This window comes from Podarcis erhardii, assembly GCF_964252035.2.
Source record: "Podarcis erhardii genome assembly, chromosome: 6".
NCBI lineage: Eukaryota > Metazoa > Chordata > Lepidosauria > Squamata > Lacertidae > Podarcis > Podarcis erhardii.
Genome location: NC_138510.1, coordinates 42,975,591 through 42,996,627, shown reverse-complemented (window position 1 = coordinate 42,996,627; position 21,037 = coordinate 42,975,591). Strand labels below are relative to the sequence as shown.

Below are 21,037 nucleotides of genomic sequence, written 5' to 3'. Positions count from 1 at the left end.
GGAAAACATGATGCTTAGGGTGTGGGAAATAGAAGCTTTTTTTAAAAAAAAAAAAAAAATCCGTAGTAAAAAGTTTGGAACTTCAAGTCCAACATTTGTAAGCCAAATTGTCAGATTCCCTTTCCAGGTAAAGCACATAATATGGTGCCCCGCAAAATATGCGTGGCAGGTAAGAACTTGTATTGGGTACCAACAATCTACACCCACCCACATCATTATTAATTAGCTACAGTTACAATGTAAAGGTATGGCATGGCATTTTCAGGTGCTGCACTAAAAAGGAACTGCATTTTATAAACAATTTTTAAAAAGACGCATCCTATAAAGCTTCCCATTGGTTTAAATGAGAGAAACAGCTGCATTCCTCCTCCTTGTAACAAATTCTGTTTTCCATGCAAATGTTGTGGAAAGTGCAGGGCTTCTACTACCACTCCAGGGCATCAGAACTGCCAGTTTTCAGGCAGATCGGACAAAGAAGCCCCATATGATTGCTGCAGCCACTGAATTAATGTTTCCTTTGTTCAGAGCTGGCATGTCTTTCACAGTTTCACAGATCTCTCAGTTCATCCTTTCCTTCCAGCCTTGCACACAGGAGTTCCAGAAATATATCAATTTGCAAAAATATTTCTATGTGAAACTAATGTGAAAAACTGAAACCATTAGTTTCATGAAGCTAAACTACGTACTAGTTTAGCTCCACCTTCGTTTCCAAAAATAACATACATGCCCGCCCCCAGCACCGACAATTCAGTCGGCCACGCACACACAGCCTCTTTAGTTTGCTTAGAGTGCTCACCTCTTGATGTTGCCAAACATCTGAGCATGGCCCAGAAATCTGCCAAAGTCAATGTGGAACATGTGCCCTGTGGTCTTGAGCATGATGTTGTCGTTGTGCCGATCACAGATTCCCAGCACGTAAGTAGCTACACAGCAGCCAGCGCATGAGTAGATGAAGTTCTCCACTGCCTGGCAGATGAAGATGGATGTTATTAACACAGTAATGTGAAGAGCTGCACAGGAAAGCAATAAGGCCAGACAAAATGCTGGAGGGAATTTTTTTGAAAAAGGTTCCTGCATTTAGGGTCATCTGGGAATATTATATTACCTGCCTATATATTTAATATATACTAGCCTGTTTTCTAGAACACCTTGGGAACTTGAGATGTCAGAAAGGCACCTAAATCTACCTTGAGGTAACCTACCCTTAGTTGTATTTACAGCTGGCATTCTACTGTGCTGTCTTTGTTTGAAGTCAGAACTTGTAGCCAGGCTTTTTCAGTACAATGGAAAAGCTCCCCGCCCCAAGCCATATTTCATACATTCTGAATAACAAGTGAAAACATTTATGTTTACACAATATTTTAAGATTAAAATGCTTGCTTGGCTTATTTACAGTGCAGTTTAGCTTCCTGGTGTTGTGTTTGTGATCTCCCTTGTCTCCAGATGTTTAAAACTGCTCAAATTTTAAATAAATAAAACCAAGGTGGCATCTCTCCAATCCAACGTTTTGCTACAGAACAAAGAAAAATGTGGGCCTGCAAGAAAAGTCAGGTGCACACCCACAAGTCCACATTGCAATGCTTCCACTTTGCTTATTGGGGTTGGCATTCGTCTGTCTCGGGAGACAAGGGAGGAGTGCGCCTTTGGGGGTGAGGTCAAACTGCGATGGAATTATTAAAACCATTAGACTCTAAAGAGGGCACAATGGGTTTGACGTTAGCACAGTCTTTGATCATGACTTGGAGTGGTCTGGCTTTTTAACCTAAACCAAATGATGTTATTCTCGCTCTCTTCACCTTCTCGTATTCATCCTCTTTGGGGTTGTGCTTCTGCAGCCAGTCTGCCAGGGGACGATCCTTGAAGGAGCCTGTCACCCCATGCTCCACCTGGATCTTTCGTAGAGTCTCTGCGTTAGGAATCATCTCTACCATCCCTGTGAAACACAGCAAATGACTACAAGATGGGCAACAAGGGCCTCTTTCCTTCCCCCATCTAATACACATAACCAACAAAGAACTCAACTTGGACTGGTCTTTTTTTTTTTACTGTAAAATGTTGAATCATCTTCCTCTTGCATGTAAAATTCAGCCTACATTTAGAACGGGTATGGGAAGTTCTCATCACCCTGACCAATGCTGGCTGGAGCTGACAAAGCTGATGTCCAACATTATCTGGAGGGCTCCTGGTTCTCCATCTTGGATTCTAATGTTCAGAGAAGCAACCACTACCTTCAATGGACAAGAAGGGAACTCTACGGTTCTTCCAAGGTCCAGGTTGGACTACCTACCCACGATCTCTCTAGAATGTTAGAGACACATGCACAGCAAGCCTCAAAGGATGCCATTATGGATAAACAATGTTTCTGTCATCGGCAACTTACTGAATTCTTTTACTAGAGAATGTTGTGGGGGCTATTTACATACTTGATTTTTGAAATGACCATGACAAATGTATGGTAGTGGCTGCAATGACTAAAATTAGGCTATATTTTAGAGCAGGGCAGAGGAACCTCGGTCCCTCAAAGGGTTGCTGGACTGCAACTCCCATCAGCTCTGGGGCACACAGCCAACAGTCAGGGTGATGGGAATTGTAGTCCAACAACTGGAGGTCCATATGTTTCAAACCCTTCTTTCAAAGGCACTTGACTTTGATTACCAGATACTGAGGGCAAGCAGGTTTTCTGGCTATTTACTGTAGGGAGACAAATTAGAGGCGTTTTTTTTAAAAGTTCTTGGCCTTCATCCAGAGAAGTGATATAGAACCTTGGGTATCTATCCTAGCCCCGAAAGCACTGCTCCAACAGATTTCTCCAAGAACCGCACACCAGCCTAAAAACAATGTGAGCGCAGCTGAGGAAGAGGAACTGAAAAAGTTTCATTTTGTACTTGGATGAAAACTTACCTCGACCTCGACCAGTAGAAAAACAGCGGAATATGACCATGCGCATGTCCAGGTCTTCTTGCACCCAGATCTTGTTCATTATGCGGATCATCTGCAAAGTTAGCATGTCCTGCCGGAGGTCATCTCCGCACTGTGGAGAGTGAAAAAGGTCAAGGCAAGAGGCAGTACTGGAAATCAAATCCCTGCTTCCAAAACCTTTTATTTAAGTGTGGAGAAGCAATGATGTGGATTCCCAGAGGTTCTGAAGCTATTTGGAAAGAGAGTTGGTTCCTGATATTCCAGACCCTGGAGGACTACAGTTTGGCAGGCAGGTTCAGGGGGAATGGGGAAAAGAGGCTAGAAGTTAAGAGAACAGCTTGATGAAGTGTGGAGAACCTTTCTGGCTCCTGGGGTCAGGTCCTAGGCCTGCAGGCCAAATTTGGTCCACCTGTCAATCACCTGATGTTAGGTGATTATTCACTTTGAAGTCCCAAAGTCAGCAACATGCATGCAGGCCTTATAAAATGTCCTTTGCCTGAGGCTATGGCTTTACTGCCCACCTGCTGCAGGTAGTAGAGCTGAAGCCTGCTTAACCTTGCAAATACACAACCAGAAACGCACACTGAAATTCCTAGCCAGTGAAAATGGAGCCCATTAATGCTTTTACTTCATGGGTGCATAGTTTATTTTTCAAGCCTGCTTGCCACAGACTAAAAACCTCTAATCACGTTTTTTAAAAAAATAAAAAAAAATGTGATGGATCTTAGAAGGCACAAGAAGAACTTACAATATATTGCTTGAACACTAGATCAAGCAACACTAGAATCCCTAGATCAGGGATTTGTTCAGAAGCATCTGGGCAAAGAAAAACTGTAGCCATAACCAAGTAAGAAACATCACAGCTCACCTTAAAAATGACACGGATATTCTCCCCAAGAGGGTCAACATTCAGGAAGGAGAGCTTCAGAGGAACTGCATTGGAGTTGAAATAGGAACAGTCCTGCAGTCAAAGAGAGTGAGATGGGGGAGCAAGTGGTCAGAATGGCCAGTGCTTTTCTCACCCTAGCTGCATGAGAAGTGGGTGTCCCCTAGCATCAACAGAAGGACTCTCAGAGAACAAAGGCCTAGGACAGGGGTCAGCAAACTCACCACGTCTCGGGCTGGTGTCTCCAGCACCGATCGTGCGGTGGGCCGGAGGGTGGGGGAGCGCATGCCCATATGCGTGCGCACATTCTATTTCCTGCGCATGTCCGGGTTGGAGGAGCACCGGAAATAGCTTGTGTGCATGTACACAGGCCTCCTGCGACCTGGATGTGCACCGGAAATAGCTTGTGTGCATGTACACAGGCCTCCTGCGACCTGGATGTGCACCGGAAACAACGCTTGCACATGTGCAAATAACGCTTGTGCATGCGCACAAGCTATTTCCGGTGCTCCTCTGACCCAGAAGTGGGCAGCCACGCAGCGCAGCGCCGGTAAGAGGGGGGGGGGCGGCAGCGGAGGTCACTGCAGGCCGGATAAACGAGTCCCTTGGGCCTTATCCGGCCCGTGGGCCTTAGTTTGGGGACCCCTGGCCTAGGATCATGCCAGAAATATGTTTTATCTCCCCCAAGATAAGGATTCCAGCTCATCCCAGATACAGTGGTACCTTGGTTTGCAAACAGTCTGGTTTGCATACATTTTGGATTACAAACACGTCAAGCCCAGAAGTGCGTGTCCCGGTTTGCAAACTTTTTTTAGAGGCCCCATTGGCGAAAGCGCGCCTTGGTTTACAACCTTGGTTTACAAATGGACCTCTGAAACGGATTATGGTTGTAAACCAAGGCACCACTGTACCAGGGTTTTCTTCCCCTTGGTCTTTTGATGATGCCCTAATTAATGTGCAGTATTAATGTACAGACTCAGGACAGATAAAAGAAAGTGCTTATTCATGTAGTGTATTAGTTAAACTATGGAACTCACTCCTACAAGGGGTGGTGATGAACACCGACTTAGATGGCTTTAAAAGAGGATTTGACAGAAATTAATTGAAACTGAAAAGTTAAGTGGTACGGATGCTAATGGCTGGAAGCCAATCATTCCTATCCCTAGGAGCAGCTTGCTTTGCAACAGAGAGGAAGCAGCTACTTTCAAATCTTGCCAATGCAAACGGTGAAGCCAAGCCTGGGCATCTTCAGGAACCTCAAAGTATCCAAGATGCCTGAACTTAGAGGAAGGAAGCTACAGCACACCAGAAACAGTGGTTCCCACAGTCAGAGACATACCCTGGGCACAATCCCCTTCACCAGCAGGCTGGGGCTGAGCGGGAGGCGGCAGGAGCCATTAACGTTGAAGAACTGCTTTACATCCTCCAGCCCCTCACGAAGGATGGCCTGAAGGAAAAAACACAAGCACAAAGTTGTTCAGCAGAAAGTACCAGGCTATGTGATCTGCTGTCTGCCCCAGGCACGTGTCTTATGCAGCAGGTCTGGGTTTGGTACCCATCCCAAAACAGGTTGCTGCACGAGCCCATTCATGACATAATGTTTATATGCTGTTCCAACACCCCTCTGCCAATGCTGAACCAAGAACCACCCAAATTCCACATCCAATTGTGCAGTTAAAGCAAATTTTGCCTAAAAGTTTACAAATGAGGTTCCATGTTCAAATACGCAACTACTTTTTCCAGGTTCAAGGAGTACCTTCTGCTTCCAGGATTTAGGTTTGTAAACACTCCCAGAGCATTTCCAACAGCAATTCAAAGTGTTGGTACTGACCTTTAAAGCCTTAAATGGCCTTGGCTGAGTATACCTGAAGGAGCGTCTCCACCCCCATTGTTAAGCCTGGACACTGGTGCCGAGGGCCTTCTGCTGGCTCCCTCACTGCAAGAAGGGAAGTTACAGGGAACCAGGCAGAGGGCCTTCTTAGTAATGGCACCCTCCCTGTGGAACCCTTCAGATGTCAAGGAGATAAAGAACTATACAACTTTTAGAAGAAATCTGAAGGCAGCCCTGTATTGGGAAGTTTTTAATGTTTGATACTTTACTATGTTTAATATTTTCTGTAAGCAGTCCAGAGTGACTGGGGAAACCCAGCCAGGTGGGCGGGGTATAAATAATAAAATTATTATTATTATTAAAGAATTTGCAGCTTAATCTGGCACGAAGCATGACATCAGAGGTGGGAGGGGAAGAGCTTGGGAGCTAAAGGTTGTATCTAACTCAGAGTAGACTCATTGAGATTTAAAAAAGGTAAAGGTACCCCTGACTGTTAGGTCCAGTTGCAGATAACTCTGGGGTTGTGCGCTCATCTTGCCGGCGTTTCTCCGTAGGCAGCTTCCTGGTCATGTGGCCAGCATGACTAAGCCACTTCTAGTGAACCAGAGCAGCACACGGAAATGCCATTTACCTTTCCACCAGAGCAGTACCTATTTATATACTTGAACTTTGACATGCTTTTGAACTGCTAGGTGGACAGGAGCTGGGACCGAACAACGGGAGTTCATCCCGTCGCAGGGATTTGAACCACCGACCTTCTGTTTGGCAAGCCCGAGGCTCTGTGGTTTAGACCACAGCGCCACCCGCATCCCAGTCATTGAGATTAGTGGGCCTAAATTAACTATGTCCATTAAATTCAGTGGGTCTACTTTGAGTTTGATTATTGTTGACACAACCTTAGGTGTTAGTTCACGTGCCGTAGAGTCAGGCTACAGAACAGGGCAATCTTAAGGTGAACCTCAAAAGCCACTTATGGAAGAAGCTGAAAACTGTAATGGCTGAATTTTAACCCAGGCCCTTGCTTCGTGCCAAGAGAGGCTGGCAACCTGGCAATTATTTATTTAGTTCTCACATCAGCCTTTGCATTCCCAAACAAAATAGACTTTAGACGGTTCCTACAGCAGGCCTCACCAACCAGGTGCCCTCCAGACGTATTGTGGCCCAAAGCCCATCAGTTCCAATCTGCACTGCTGATGGGAGCTGTAGTCCAGAACATTTGGGAGGGAACCAGGTTGGTGAAGTCTCCTAGAGCTTTGCTGCTTCATCCTTCCTTCCCCATCACACACTCATGGGAGACATGAGGTGCTTGCAAGCACACATACCTGTCGCGATGAAGGAGCAGCTTCACGAACCTGCTGAGCCAGCTTAGCCAGGGTGTTCACCAGCCAGCACTGGCGGTCAAACTCCTCTCTCAGGCCCTTTCCACAGCAGCACAGCAGAGCTGCCAGCAGATACTGGTAACGGATGCTGAATTGAGAATCCTTAAGACCATCTTTCAACAGCCTAGAGACATGGAGACACTGTCACCAGAAGCAGTGGGGTTCATGTGAAAGACCCATCCATCCACACCAAAACAAGCACAGCTAAGCAAAGTCTTTTTCCTGTCTCCTAGACAGACCAAGTCAACTTAGGAGACAGACCACGTTTTCCTGATTAAAACCAAATTTCTTGTTTTTTAAAAAGGGGGGTCCCCCCCATCTACAAAAATTGAAAATATAAGTTAAAGGTAGCCAGAATAATGCAACATACTAAGGTTCTCGGACTCCTGAAACTGCTCCCTCATGAGGACTAGAAACTTGATTTAATTTTAAAAAGAGCTTGATTTAATTAAAAGAAAGAAATGAAAGCATAGAAATCCAATTCTGAACAAAGGTATTTATGGGTGTAATTCTCAGGAAAGAAATCATTTCTTCAAAGGCTGGTAACAGTGAATGGAAGCATAATGTTCTGAACATTTTCTAGCGTCTGCTAGAAAGATTCAAACTTGATGATCATAACTTCAGATTCTTTTTCTTTTTTAAAACACACACACCCCCTTGTTTCTAAATCATTCACTATGCCAACAGCACATCCACCAACATTACCAGAAAAAATAGTGAGTTATCCTCAGGTCACAGACGGCTCGCTTCATAAGAAACCGTACCAAGGGACTGTCTAGGTAGCATTCATATTTCAGAGCCTGGGAGAGGAAAGAACAGATTGGACTATTACAGATTCTGTAACAGTCTGCCCTTGGGGGCATAGCCCTCACAAGCTGGTATACAACTAAAGGAGACTCAATCAAGATGCACGTGAGTCATAAAAAACGTAAAGAATTCAGAATTTTGTTGGCCTTTTGTTCTGTAGGAAGGAGGACCCCCTACCAATGCACTACCACAGAAAAGGCCCTGTCCCGGGGTGGAGAAACAGCTTCCACCACCATCCCTTTTGTGTATCCTGTTTGAGGAAAAACATGTGCTTTTTTCCTTTTGGCTCTGCAGCTTGGAAAGCACCCAAAAAATCACCCAAAAATCAATTAATGTAGTACTATTACTATGTTACCTCTTACACTGCAAGACTCTATTTATTAATTAATTTATTTATTTATTTACTCACACAGGGTGTTGAAACATAACCATTTTTATGAGAACACATATTGGGACATTGAAAGTATGGTAGAAGAGTAAAATGTTGCCCCTTCCTTAAAAAGAAACAAAAACAAACATAGTAGTGATAGTTCCGCTCAACACTGCAATTGTGAAAATATTTGAGGTAAATTAGCCTAGAAAATATAGGCAAACCTTAACAACCTCAGTACAAGCATTCACCAAAAGACAGAAAAAAAATATTTCTCTACATTCCAGGCAGCAAAGACGAGAAACAAAATTATTACACTGGAGTTTTATTTTGTTTTTTAGTAGGAATTCATCAAGGCAGATTGTTAAGATTTTGAAACAGTCCTCCCAAGACAAATCTAAACACTGCTCATTGTGAGAACAAAAACTATTTCTAATTAATTGTAGAATACAAGAGAACAAACTGAAGAACGTGGCCTATGACAGCAGTCTGAAGTCCTACTGGAAGGATTTGCTGTTTAAGAGTTCTTCTATCAGTACCATCCTGCTTTAATTCTGAATGCTCCATTAACTTTAGTACAGGTGAACTGAAGCCTAGCAACCTATCCTTAGGGTATCAGAAACTGGCCATTTTACAAAGGCTTCTGAAATTCCAACCATTTGGAGAAAAACTGCTTTAGGGTTTTGCTGCTCAGGTTCTGAGCTTCCAAAGAACTAAGCCCTCTGCCACGGTAGCTGCCTCCCGAGATACAATGCTGTCTAAGCACACAAGCCACTGGCATGTGTGCTCCCAAATGGAATGGAAATATTTCTCAGGTAACACATGTGACTTACCTGTACCAGCTGGGGCAAATAATCCAGTAGCTCAGCATCAGATATGGAATCAATCCACTGCACAGCTGTCCTCCTCACCTCCTGATCTGGGAACCTGCAGCAACATATCAGGAGATTTTCACTAGAGGACAACTCCACCTCCATGTTGCTAGCCACCTTTCATTATGTATAAAACTTAACAGTTCCCCTCTTTCTCTCCCCAAAAAGAACCTTCAAAGCAACAGACAACAATAAGACAAACGGACAATAAAACGAACCTCCCCCAAATGCATAAAACCACCTTCACAAAATACAATAAAAACCGCAAATCTAGGAAGAGGACTTACGCTGCATGCAGCAGCCCAAGAGCATCTTGGTGATTCATGTGAATCCATTGCTTCAGCAGGGCATAGATGTCAGGCAAGCAGGCCCACTCCCAGCTCGGGGCACTGGCCAGCAGCAGAGGGAGGGAGCCCGGCTGAGAGTGGCAGTAATAACGCTTCTCCCACAGCCGCTTCCGGTCGGCATCTGTTAGCCTGGGACAAGAGAAGTCTGAAGATCAGTCTGGGGACACAAGGGCTATTAGCTATGGCACTTGCAAAATTTCCAGAAGCACCCAAACTGGCTGATTCTGGAAACCCGATGCTGGAACAGACACTATGAGCCTTTCTTTGACCTGATCTAGAAAGGCACTTGTGCTTTTAAGGGAACCTTATACACATTTGACGCAGAATAAAGGCACAAGAAGAATGGGGAGGCCATTGGAAATATATTTCTGTGCAGTTTGTTTGCATGAGAGAGGGAGAGAACAGCCCATTCTCGTGTAGGACTGCCAGAGAAGAGCCTCGTGCCATTTGATCATATACTGTTTGTTCACAGGAACACAGACTGAACCTTGGCTGTTCTGTGTCTCCTCACCACCACCAAACTGATGTTGCTTTGGGACTCCACCAGAGAGCAGCAAAACCGCAGAAAGAGAACCACACACTGCTTCATCTCAAACAGAGCAAGGCTGCGTGCTTCAATTACCAGTCAATCCATTTCTCTCCATGGGGAAGATGGGATCAGGTGGCTAATGGGGTGACTTGAAGCAATTCCATCCCCAGTCTAATGGGGTCAAAGGTTCTCCTGCCGCAAGAGCTAAAGGAGGAAAGGAAGTTGCGGCCCGTGATGAACGCAAAAGCCCTCAGGAAGAGGAGCACTGTGTCATCCAGATGCAGTGAAAAACCTCTGCTTTTGCTTGAGCTTCTACCTGCATCCTTTCTCCCCACCAAAGCACTGATGATTCAACATGAAGCTGAATTTTAGGGAGGAGGGGGTTAAAAATTCCTGAAAAACTATGATGCTATCTTTAAAAAAAATACCTAGACTTGATAGCACAACAGTCTGGCAATAACTAAAGGAAAGAATGAACTTAGTAGTGCTTAATTTTGAGAAAATGAGGTAATGAGTCTCAGAAAGCACATTCTCTGATCCAGATGTTCTGCCTACCAACCAACCCTGGCCAACCACAGATGATTGGCAATGAGCTAATAACAGACAATGATGAGACACTATTTCTTTACACGTTTCAAAGTGAAGCCCTACACTGAAAACGGGGATTATGGACAGGAATGTGTGCAGAGGAGGGTGACCAGGATGATAAAGGGTCTGGAAAGCAAGCATTGCAAGGAATGGCTGAGGAAGCTGGGTATGCTTAGCCTGGAGAAGAGAAGACTGAGAGTTGATACAGCAGCCATCTTCAAATATCTGAAGGGCTGTCACATGGATGATGGAGCAAGCTTGTTTTCTGCTTTGGAGGGTAGGACTTGAACCAATGGATTCAACTTACAAGGAAGAAGATTATGACAAAACTTTAGGAAGAACTTTCTGATGGTGAGAGCTGTTTTGACAGTGGAATGGTCTACCACCAAAGATGGTGGACTCTACTTCATTGGAGGTTTTGAAACAGAAGTTGGATGGCCGCATGTCAGGGATTCTTTAGCTGTGATTCCCCCCAACTGTAGAGTTCTATGATTCTACGGCTAAGCCCTGGAAATGATGCTTGCCCCTCTGTGGCTCAGGCTCCAGCTAGAAAATTAGCTAGCACTGATTTTGTTCGGTGCCTCAGGGGTATTTCCATGTTGAAGGTCAATGCAGCTCATGGGGGCAGCTCAGGGGGAAAAGGTCAAAAGTGAGGGGTATGAAAGAGATCTTTTAAGGCAGTCAGTCTTAAAGAGAGGCGGGGGGGGGGACGACTGAGCAGGACTCGTACATGCAGTTCAGGACTGCAAAAGGGTAAGTGGTGGAGAGGAGAGAGATTTGGAGCCCTGTGTTCTGGGAAGGTAAAAGGCCAAGATTTGAGGAGCAACTGGAGGTGTCCTGAACTGGAATAGAACAGGGAGAAGTTGCAGTATAGAGGGGAGGGGGGAAAGAACAGAAGGCCAAAGAAAATAGAATAGCTTGGAGAGACAAGAGTAGAGTAGAACAAGGGCCCTGGAAACCACATGCCCAATCCCAAATCTGTTGGAGTGGCTGCTTAGTGGTGAGCAGCCATTGCGCCAGTTACTAATGACTTGGTGTGTTCCAGTGTTGAGCTTTTGCATTGAAAGCCATTTCCCAGGGACTGACAGTGCCTCTGAGCTGTCTTGGCAAGGCAGTGAGAGGAAAACTGAATCACACAGAAGAATTGGAGGGAGACCAGGGTTGGTTTTGTGAGAGGCCAAAGCTAGGATCCAGGGCCATCAAGATCAGCCCAGCCGCAGTGCTAGAGGAATAACAGGGAGGGGCTGAATGTCCGGATGCTGGCAAAGCAATATGGCCAAGGCACTCGCATAATAGGGCTAGTTCCATTCCCACAGGTTTCCTTAAGCCACCTCCAGGAAATACATTCACTCACTCAGGCCAGAACAAAAATGAAGGAGAGTGAAAAGCACATGAGAACTTCCCACCGCAGCTGTGACCCAGAGCAGACAGGAAGGGAAGTGGCACAACCTACTGTACAATGCCAGGAAGGGATGGTCTGCCCCTACCAAGCACCGAGAAAATGCTGCAGAAAGCTTTCTTGCTTTCAGCCAAAGGAGGGAAAAGGGTGAGGGCAGCCTGACATCGGATCTATTTATATACTAATACGTTCAGGACAAAGAGCAGGATTGGAGGTAGCCAATAAATTGAAGGAGATGGCCCCAACCACCCAGAATAAAAACCTTCGAAGAAAAACACTACAGCTCTATCTGGGCTTATTAGCTGCTTGTTACCCCAAAAGTTATCCAAGCAAATTACAATATATTGGCCACTTTTGCATCAAAGTGGTATATAAATTAATTAAGCACTTAAGATTTACACTCATATATACTATACCATACTTAAAGAAGAATCATATAAACATGAACAATTTCTCATTCAGAAAACAGCCCTCCCACCCCAACAGCAACAGGAAGTGTTAGAGACACACTAACAACAACAACAAAATCAATTAACTCCATCAAAGGCCTGGGCAAAGAGGTAGGTCTTTACCTGGCACCCAAATGATGCCAGTGAAGGCACCGGGTAGAAGGTGAAAATTACTAAATCAAAACTTTCCCCTGTTTTAATGTACAGTCATACCTTGGTTGTCGAACGCCTTGGTACTCGGATGTTTTGTCTCCCAGAACGGATTAAGTTTGACAACCAAGGTACCACTGTATTTTAACAGTTAAGAGCAGCGCCTGCTTTCATATTAAGACTTTCTTTCTGAAATTGCCCTCCTTTGTTCACTTTTTATGGCACGTCCAGACAATGTCATTGTCCATCTGCTGCATTTCAGTGTCCCTCAGTGTTTTGCAAACCTGACCTATGACTATTTTGGCTAATTTAAATGCAATTACCATAGCAGCCTGTCCTGGGTGGACTAAGTGCTATTGAGGCTCTTAAAGCCCATGCGTCTTTAATTAAGAACTCCCTGCATGCAGGCTCAGCCCATTATAGGAGAATCTGGGCCAAAGAGAAGAACATTGCTAGATTATATAGTGCTAGTTTATTAAGTGCTTGTATGGAATCTCTGCTTTAATTCTACTTCAGGCTAATTACAGGAAAGAAACACTAAAGGGATCAATTATGGAAGCAATCAGTGTTAATGTTGTTAATAACATATCAAGCGGGTACAGTCTGACAGCAGCCCTTAATGGCTCTTGTGGCATTTGAGTTTTGCCATTCATATTCCAAGTCATCTAAGGTTCTAGCCATGGAGATTCCCAGGATGAGAACAGCATTACTGTGGATCCAGCCTCAAGTTTTATAGCTGTTTTCTACTTGTGTTTCAATGCTACCTGGTTTTTAACTGTATATTTTATAGTGCTGTAAAATGTCTCATGGGGTCATTTTCAGGGTCAATTAAACAAAACTTTTTTAAAATGGAATAAACTGTGGGGGCAGGCTGCCCCTCATTGAACAGATTATAAACTAGAAACCAAATAACTTGTTCAAGGCTATAATGGAAGTATTTGAAATCCTTCCTTATCTACAGTATTTCCTTGAACATTAATCCGTAGACCTTTCTCCACAATCTTTTCATCAACTTTAATAGGAACAAGGAAGACTCTGAGATGATTGCTTATTAGTGTTAGATTCCCTTCTATTCTTATTTGTGTTTAGATCGAAACCACCTCTGCCAGCTGGAGACTATTTATGGAGGAAACAGATTTATTTAGATGATAGTCTCAGTACCCAGCAAGGCGGTCAGTAGTCATGAAAGTACATTGCTAACAGAGAAACATATGCTGAACAAGTTTGGATGAAGACTGCATGCCTGGGCAGACTATGTAGAAAGTACTTTGAGCGCTGGCCTCAGAAAGTGATGGAAAGAGAGAGGGGCAAGCACTGGAGATAAGAAGCCTAGACAATATGCGAGACAGATCTCACAGAAAGAGGGAGGGAACATAATGTATGTGGCAGCAAGAGCGATTATATTAAATGGGGGGAGTAGAAGCAGAGGGGACCAGCCTGGTAGGAACCATTTCACCCCTTAAACCAAGGATGGGGAAGAGCTTTGGCCCTCTAGATGTTGTTGGACTCCAACTCCCATCAGCCCCAGCCAGCATGGCCAATGGTCAGGGATGATGGGAATCAGTCCAGCAAATATCTGGAGGGACCCCTGCCTATTACCCCTCCGAGATGTTCAACTCAGGGCCATCAAAAAGTGTCAGTGACCAAGAATCTTTCCCCTGATACAACAGTGCACCCAAGCACACTCTCCATCCTCTCACCAATAAAGCGATTCCTTCTGCATCACCTCCTTCAGCTTCCGCTGGTCTCCCTCAAAGAGGCTGTTGAAGTTGTACTGGGGACTGAAATCAGCTGCCGGTGGACTGGTAAACTTGACTTCAAATGCTGAACTGGGGAAGTCAATCTGCAAAAGGTAGGGAGACAAGAACGGCCTTTTAAGCACATACTTACTGCCACCCTGAAAGGGCAGACTGATACTAGGGATGCTTTATTCCACTACCAGCACATGGAAGTAGCCTAAAAAGGAGTCCTACACCTGAGCATCCTATTATTCATGTGCCTGGGTACCAGGCAGACATCACACAGAATATGACACATTGCACAGAAGTAGGAAAAGCAGACACAATAATGAGTCACACTGCAGTCCCAAATCCATCCCACACACACATCTGTGGAATGGACAGACCTACCAACCAGCCAAGAAATTATGAAGACATTTGTGTAGTCATATTTTTATTGTAATGAAAGCAGTATGTTTTCTCTTTCCATTTTTCTGCCCACACCATTGAGAACTACCGTGGGGGCCATGCATTCACCCTTTTGCAGGGTGTAATGTGTATGCAGACCTGCACATTCCCCCAAGTCACAGGGTACACTGTACAACTGACTGTACCTTGCCACCTAGTGAATACTGGAGCCCTGTTCTTCTGGGGCACTACTTGATAGTGGCAGCCATGTAAAAGCACCATGCATTGCCACTTGGGCAGCTGATGCCCATATTGAATTCCAGACCACCCTCTTGGCTGTTTCAATTCTCACATGCTTTCCTTTCCACTGGGATGCTTTAGCAGGCTTTCCTCTTAGCTCTAAACTATGTTCCTGCAACAAAGAGGTCCGAATGTGTATGGGGCTGTAGAAAAGCTGCGAGGGTGCTACGAAACTAAGCTTCTGGGCAAGAAGGCCAAAGAACAGATCAGGAAGCGGAACCGACCGGGGTTTAAGGCCAAATCACACACCCCTTTAGCCTGGCCACATCTAGGTCACTGGGGAAGTGGCAAATACTGAATCATTTGGCTGTTCCACCAAACACCATGTGCTCAGGTTGTGACTCACCACACCATCCCAAAACTTCCAAAATCAGCTGAATACTGGTGTGCCCAAACCAATCTGGACTCTGGGTGGAATGATCAGATTATGTGTTTGGCTCTGGATTAAACACCCAAATGCACAGAGCTGGTCCTTTCGTTTAACCTTCCTTCTTTTGGATGCCATGAGACACCAAGAGCCACCACAAGGCATGAACTATCCCTGGCTTCTTTTAGGCAGACAGCACAGACATTAGACTGGAAGTGAGGAGCCTGTACTCTCCATGTAGTGCAGGACTGCAACTCCCATCAGGCCCAGCCAGCATAGCCAGGGAGGATAGGAGTTGCGGTCCGACCCCTTCTTGAATTAGATACTCACTGTCCATGCTTTAGAGTGGCAGCTATTTGCTGACCTCCAAATTGCTTGGGGAAGCCCTATATAAGCCTATAGTGTATCAAGGTTTGGAGCCATGGATGAGTTTAACAGGACATTTCCTTGAAATCTTTCAAAAGGAAAGATGGAAAATGAGCTCAGTCTTTCTTGAGCCTTAGAAAGTCGCAACCACACCCAGCTTTGGACTGGAAAAGCCACGATGGGATGGGATGCAATGGCGCCACCAGCAATGTGCATCATTTACTCAATGGTCCTTAGCAGCAGCAGCAGCAGCAGCAGCGTTTAGGGGATTACCGGCAACAGCTTGAGTTTAAAATGAATAAATAAACAAAACTCGATGGGTTTGTAAGTGGCTTTGGAAAAGAAAAACCAGTCGTTTGGTTGCGTGCCAAAGAAATCAGTCCCATACAAGCAGGTCGGAGAACTGCAACAGAAGGGAAGGGAGGCTAGGGAAGGGAAGTAATTGAAGCTCTAGCAGGGCCTGGTTTGGATGCTTAGTAATAATCCTTCTGCTCGCTTAAAATCAGCAGGGAAGGAGGATAGTGCACACGATATGACCCAGGAGAGAACCTCTCCAGACCCAGCCCAGCTGGATCCAGCTCCCCACCCCCTCCCACTGCCAAATCGCCACTTCATCGGCACCGGCCTCTCCCTCCATTCCTTCTGTCCACACCCTAAGCAGCAGGCTTGGGGTCCTGCCATCTAGCTTCAAAGCCAAAAGGATATTAGCAAGTGCAGGGGAGGGGAGGGGAAAAGAAGACAGAAATGAGCAAAAAGGATGGGGGGGGGAGACATTGGAGCCGGAGGAGAGATAGATATAATAGATGGATCCAAGAAAGGAAAAAAAATAGAGAATGCTATGCTTGCGTTGGGACTAGGCAAGTGCTTTGGGTCACAAATCTACTGCAACTCCTTAGCACAAGGATTTTCAGGGTGCCAAGGCCCAGAGAGACAGAGCTTCCCAAAATGACAGTATCAGGTTGCAATCTTAAGCCCCACTGAATTCAATTGAACTTACTTCTGAGTAGACATTGTTAGGACTACAGCCTATGCAAAATCAGGCCTCCACAAGTCACCTTTCAATCACTTTTCCCTTTACAACAAAAAGTCCTGTAGCACCTTAAAGACTGGCATAATCATTTGGGTTAGAATTTACTAGAAGACAATCTCATACATCTAAGTACTAGGCTTATTCGGAGAAAGGTTCTCCCTAGCCCAATTTTTACCAGATCAACCAAAAGCTGGAATCCAAGCCTTTTCAGAAAATTGTCTTATCACAGAAGTGCTCAGTTTATAATTTATTTCAATTATTTGTAAAATGAATGAATATGCAACAAATAAGTAGTTGTAGCAAGGAATCCAATGTCATTCACAGTAGCTGTTAGGAAAATGCCATTTATTCCACCACCAACCAGCCTTGGCTAGTGAAAGTGTCATTTATCCCCCTCGCAGCAACTAACAACTGTGACTTGAAGTGGCCATTACACCACAGCTAATAAGATGTGCCTTCTTCCTTCATGTTTGTACCATTTTATGAATGTTTTCAAAGGATTATATGTTGTTTTAAATATATAAGGCTGAGTTGCCATTGCTGTAGTGCTTCAGTACATGAACCCTCCCTTCAACAGAGAATGAATAATAATAATAATAATAATAATAATAGTAATACCCCGCCCATCTGGCTGGGTTTCCCCAGCCACTCTGGGTGGCTCCCAACAGAATATTAAAAACACAATAAAATATCAAACATTAAAAACTTATACCAGCAAGGCTACTGACTCCCCATAGCAATCTCCTGCAATGCAATCACCTTAAAAACAACTAAACACCCCCCTTTTCCAATAGTGGAGTGCCTGTCTCCCTCTGTTCAGAAAACAGTGAGATTCCTGCCACCACTCCTACCGCTATGTACTCAGTCTATTCCCCTTCTCAATCTCTTATGTAGGGACACAATATTGTGCCACTCTCAGTGGGTTGGGACTAGCCCCAATTATTTTGCCATTGCTTGGATGGGTGGATAAATCAATATAGCCCTGACCTGATACTAAGTCCAGCACATAGTGGAATAAGAACTTAAGCTGAACCATTCGGAGACTACTGCTGGATCCCCACTCTCAAGAGGCAAACAATAAGAGCCACAAACAAAGTACATTAGGGTTGTCTGTGTGTGGTGACAGAGCCCAAGAAAGAGACTCACCTGCAGAATAACACTGTCAGGCTGGTTGAAGTTGGGAGCACTTGACCTGGCACTAGACGGGTCTTGAGTTGCTGGCCACAAACCCAGGAGCTTCCGTCCACAGGTCAGGACCCTGCACGGATGCACACGCAGAAGAAAACAGACATTAGCACCAGATTCAGGCTCTAGTAGTAGTTAAGAAGACCTGGTGAGCAAAAGCAGTGCCAACAAAAAACCAATTATCAAAGTAAATCACCCCACAGAACATTGGGGCTATTTTCTGTTACCACACTCCATTCCTTAGCAATGTTACCACTGTCTGGAAGAAGATGGCTGGACTGACGAACCCTGAATTGCTCCTCTTAGGACCTCTCTCTACAAATTAGGGAGGGTCAGCTCCTGAATTTCTCTCTCTCTAGCCACTATGTGATCCTGCTCACATGACCACTCAAGACCCTTTTGCTGGCCTGCTTTCCTGAGCAGTTGCCTTTTTCTTAAAAGGGGCTATTAGGAACAAAGTGACCTTAAGCACCAAGCATGTAATAGCCCACAACTCTATTCAATCCCCTGGGTCACTTATGGTCTGCAAATCTGATTCTATTCACTGAAGACTTAATCAAGGCCAGGGTTTCCTCTCCCACTACGCTACACATGTGAAATTGGAAAAGAACAGAAATTGACTAGGACGACTGACTAGGAAGCTACTGCTGCTGTTAGATGACGATTGTGATCAACTCATGCCTTGTTCAGTAATGGCAGACTGTGCCTGTTGCAGTTCAGGGACTTTTGCGCCATTTTGGCCTCACCATGTGCCATTTCCCCCACTTGCACCAGCATATCTGGATATGTGTGCATATGTCCCTTGTCAGCTGAGGACAACGCTTCATGCAACTGATGAAGTGGCCGCTACTTGACAAAAGACTCTTCTTTTGCATTTGATCTAACAGGCTGACACGGCCTGCCCCTTTGGAATGCATCCCAAACAGATGTCCCGGAAAGCTACACTGCTTATTCTCTCCCGAGCTACTCTCCCACACAGAAGCAGGCACACGTACTGCCGGAAGTTGAAGAGCGGTGTGGTGACCCAGCCCAAAACCTCTGGGACACGGCGCTGCTTGTTGGTCTCGGAAGAACTCCCGGGAGGCGGGACTGGAATGGCATAGAGCGTGGCTGTCAGGAGAGTCTCTCGCGGGAGGCGATTCACTTGGACCGGGAAGCAGATTCTGGAAGAAGTAGAAGCCAATGAGCAAGAACAACAGCTTAACATCCATTTCCCTCGAAGAAGCAACTATCTAATAAAATAACTTACACCACAGCGCAGCCTTCAACAACTTGGTACCTTCCAGATGTATTGCACATGTACTTGCTGGGGCTACTGGGAGTTGCAGCCCCAAAACATCTGTAGGGCATCAGGCTGGAGAAGGCTGTGCTGCTGCATGGTTAGTCTTTGAGGAGGGGGCGGTGGAATTATGCCATTTGCTGTGAGGTAAGTGACGATGGTTTCCATTTGACTGGTTCTGAGCAGACACTGAAAGACAGTGCCAAACATCAGTGGCTGAATCAAGTGTATTCCTGGCATAAATCCAGCACTTGCTAATATTCGGCCACATAAGACCTTGTTTCACCCTGTAGGAAGGTTGTGCACTTCAGCCAGTTTTGAGCCAGTGCTTCTTTCCTCCTTTCCCTCGCTTGCATTTGCATGCAAGGCCCAATTGCAAAAAATAAAAATAAAAATGCAAAGCATCCAGATGTATGACAAACACAATAAATCACTGCTCAGAATTGGATCCATGTGTGTGTGCATGCAGACTCACACATACCGTACATAAATGAAAGATACAAAGAGAGCACGACTTGTGTAAATGTGTCGTTTTGTTATCTCTTTTCCACAAGGAAACCTGTTTCTACTGCCTTAATCCTACAGCTATAGGGACACCGGGCCTAGTGTGCCGCCATCAACATTCGTTTTCTCTGTCTGGGTTTAAAAGATAAGCAGCACCTCAAGGCTCTGAGGCAGTCAAGAGTGGGAACGTGGGAACAATGAAGCACAACTGGATTTCAAGGAACGTTATGTCCAACAAGCTGCATCTCAAGGGATATTGTTTGGGGAGGGTGCGGAAATATCCCAGGATTGCCTGGAGAAAGAAAATTACTATTAAGCCTGCTTTAAATCTGCAGTATAGCTCAGTCAGAAGAGACTCTTAATCTCAGGGTCGTGGCTTCGAGCCCCACGGTGGGCAAAAGATTCCTGCATTGCAGGGTGTTGGACTAGATGACCCTTAGGGTCCCTTCCAACTCTGCAATTCTATGATTCCATGTCCTATAGGAGGCTGAGTATCAGCATGTGGGGTCCTCATCTGGTTGGGCAAACCCCAGTGCCTCAGAAGGGCTCACTGGTGCCCCAAGCCCCCTTTTAACCATCAGGGCACCCAATGGCATAGGAGGGGACCCACCACTTTGAAGAAGACCTGCTCAAACTGCCCAACTTGCCCTACAGGCTTCGGCTGTTAACAAATCCTCCTGCTGCTCTTTTCTCGTCCATCTCTAACTTTTCTCCAGTTGTGTGGCTTAGCCTATATGTGTTGTATTTCTGCATTTCATTTCTCTCCACAAAAATGCAGCAAGGAAGGAAAGTAGGATACACGTCCAGGACATACACAGCACAACCACCACCCAAGCTCATATTATTATTATTCCTCTGGAGAAGCTTCAGACTGTAGCTGCAGCCAAAGGAGAAATAGGTCATGTTGAAAGACTATCACTGCTCTAACGCTCAGCATCTGAAGCCCTGCTATGCAGCAATGGAAATTAAAAAAAAATGCACTGCATGACACATAAGCTTCTGGCTCAAGTCACTCCTGGCAGGAGAAAGAAGTAGGCTGGTCCTTCTCATCGGAACAAAGGGAAAAGGGGAAAGATAAGCAGAGCCAAAGACCTCCCTTCTTGAAGATCAGAGATACAGACGGAAAATTACAAAGTGGTGATCAGGGATCATTGAGAAGCTGCAGTTCAGTGAAAGGACAGGAACTAAAAGGTAAAAAGGTAAAGGACCCCTGGACAGTTAAGTCCAGTCAAAGGTAACTATGGGGTGCGACACTCATCTCGCTTTCAGGTCGAGGGAGTCGGCATTTGTCCACAGACAGCTTTCCGGGTCATGTGCCAGAATGACTAAACCGCTTCTGGCACAACAGGACACC

The 21,037-nt window shown here is 45.2% G+C and overlaps 1 protein-coding gene across 1 annotated transcript in view; it reads right to left on the bottom strand.

Moving 5' to 3' along the window:
* PIK3C2B (phosphatidylinositol-4-phosphate 3-kinase catalytic subunit type 2 beta) overlaps nucleotides 1–21,037 on the bottom strand; it is a 60,125-nt gene that overhangs the window by 7,823 nt on the left and 31,265 nt on the right. Inside the window, exons 12-23 of the mRNA XM_081866302.1 lie at nucleotides 18,896–19,063; nucleotides 17,862–17,973; nucleotides 14,227–14,369; nucleotides 9,352–9,540; nucleotides 9,026–9,119; nucleotides 7,721–7,815; nucleotides 6,959–7,139; nucleotides 5,145–5,252; nucleotides 3,788–3,880; nucleotides 2,902–3,031; nucleotides 1,797–1,933; nucleotides 797–966 (exon numbers count right to left, since the gene is read on the bottom strand). Of these exons, the coding sequence (XP_081722428.1) occupies nucleotides 797–966; nucleotides 1,797–1,933; nucleotides 2,902–3,031; nucleotides 3,788–3,880; nucleotides 5,145–5,252; nucleotides 6,959–7,139; nucleotides 7,721–7,815; nucleotides 9,026–9,119; nucleotides 9,352–9,540; nucleotides 14,227–14,369; nucleotides 17,862–17,973; nucleotides 18,896–19,063 (1,620 nt within the window). The remainder of the gene's footprint in view (nucleotides 1–796; nucleotides 967–1,796; nucleotides 1,934–2,901; nucleotides 3,032–3,787; nucleotides 3,881–5,144; nucleotides 5,253–6,958; nucleotides 7,140–7,720; nucleotides 7,816–9,025; nucleotides 9,120–9,351; nucleotides 9,541–14,226; nucleotides 14,370–17,861; nucleotides 17,974–18,895; nucleotides 19,064–21,037) is intronic.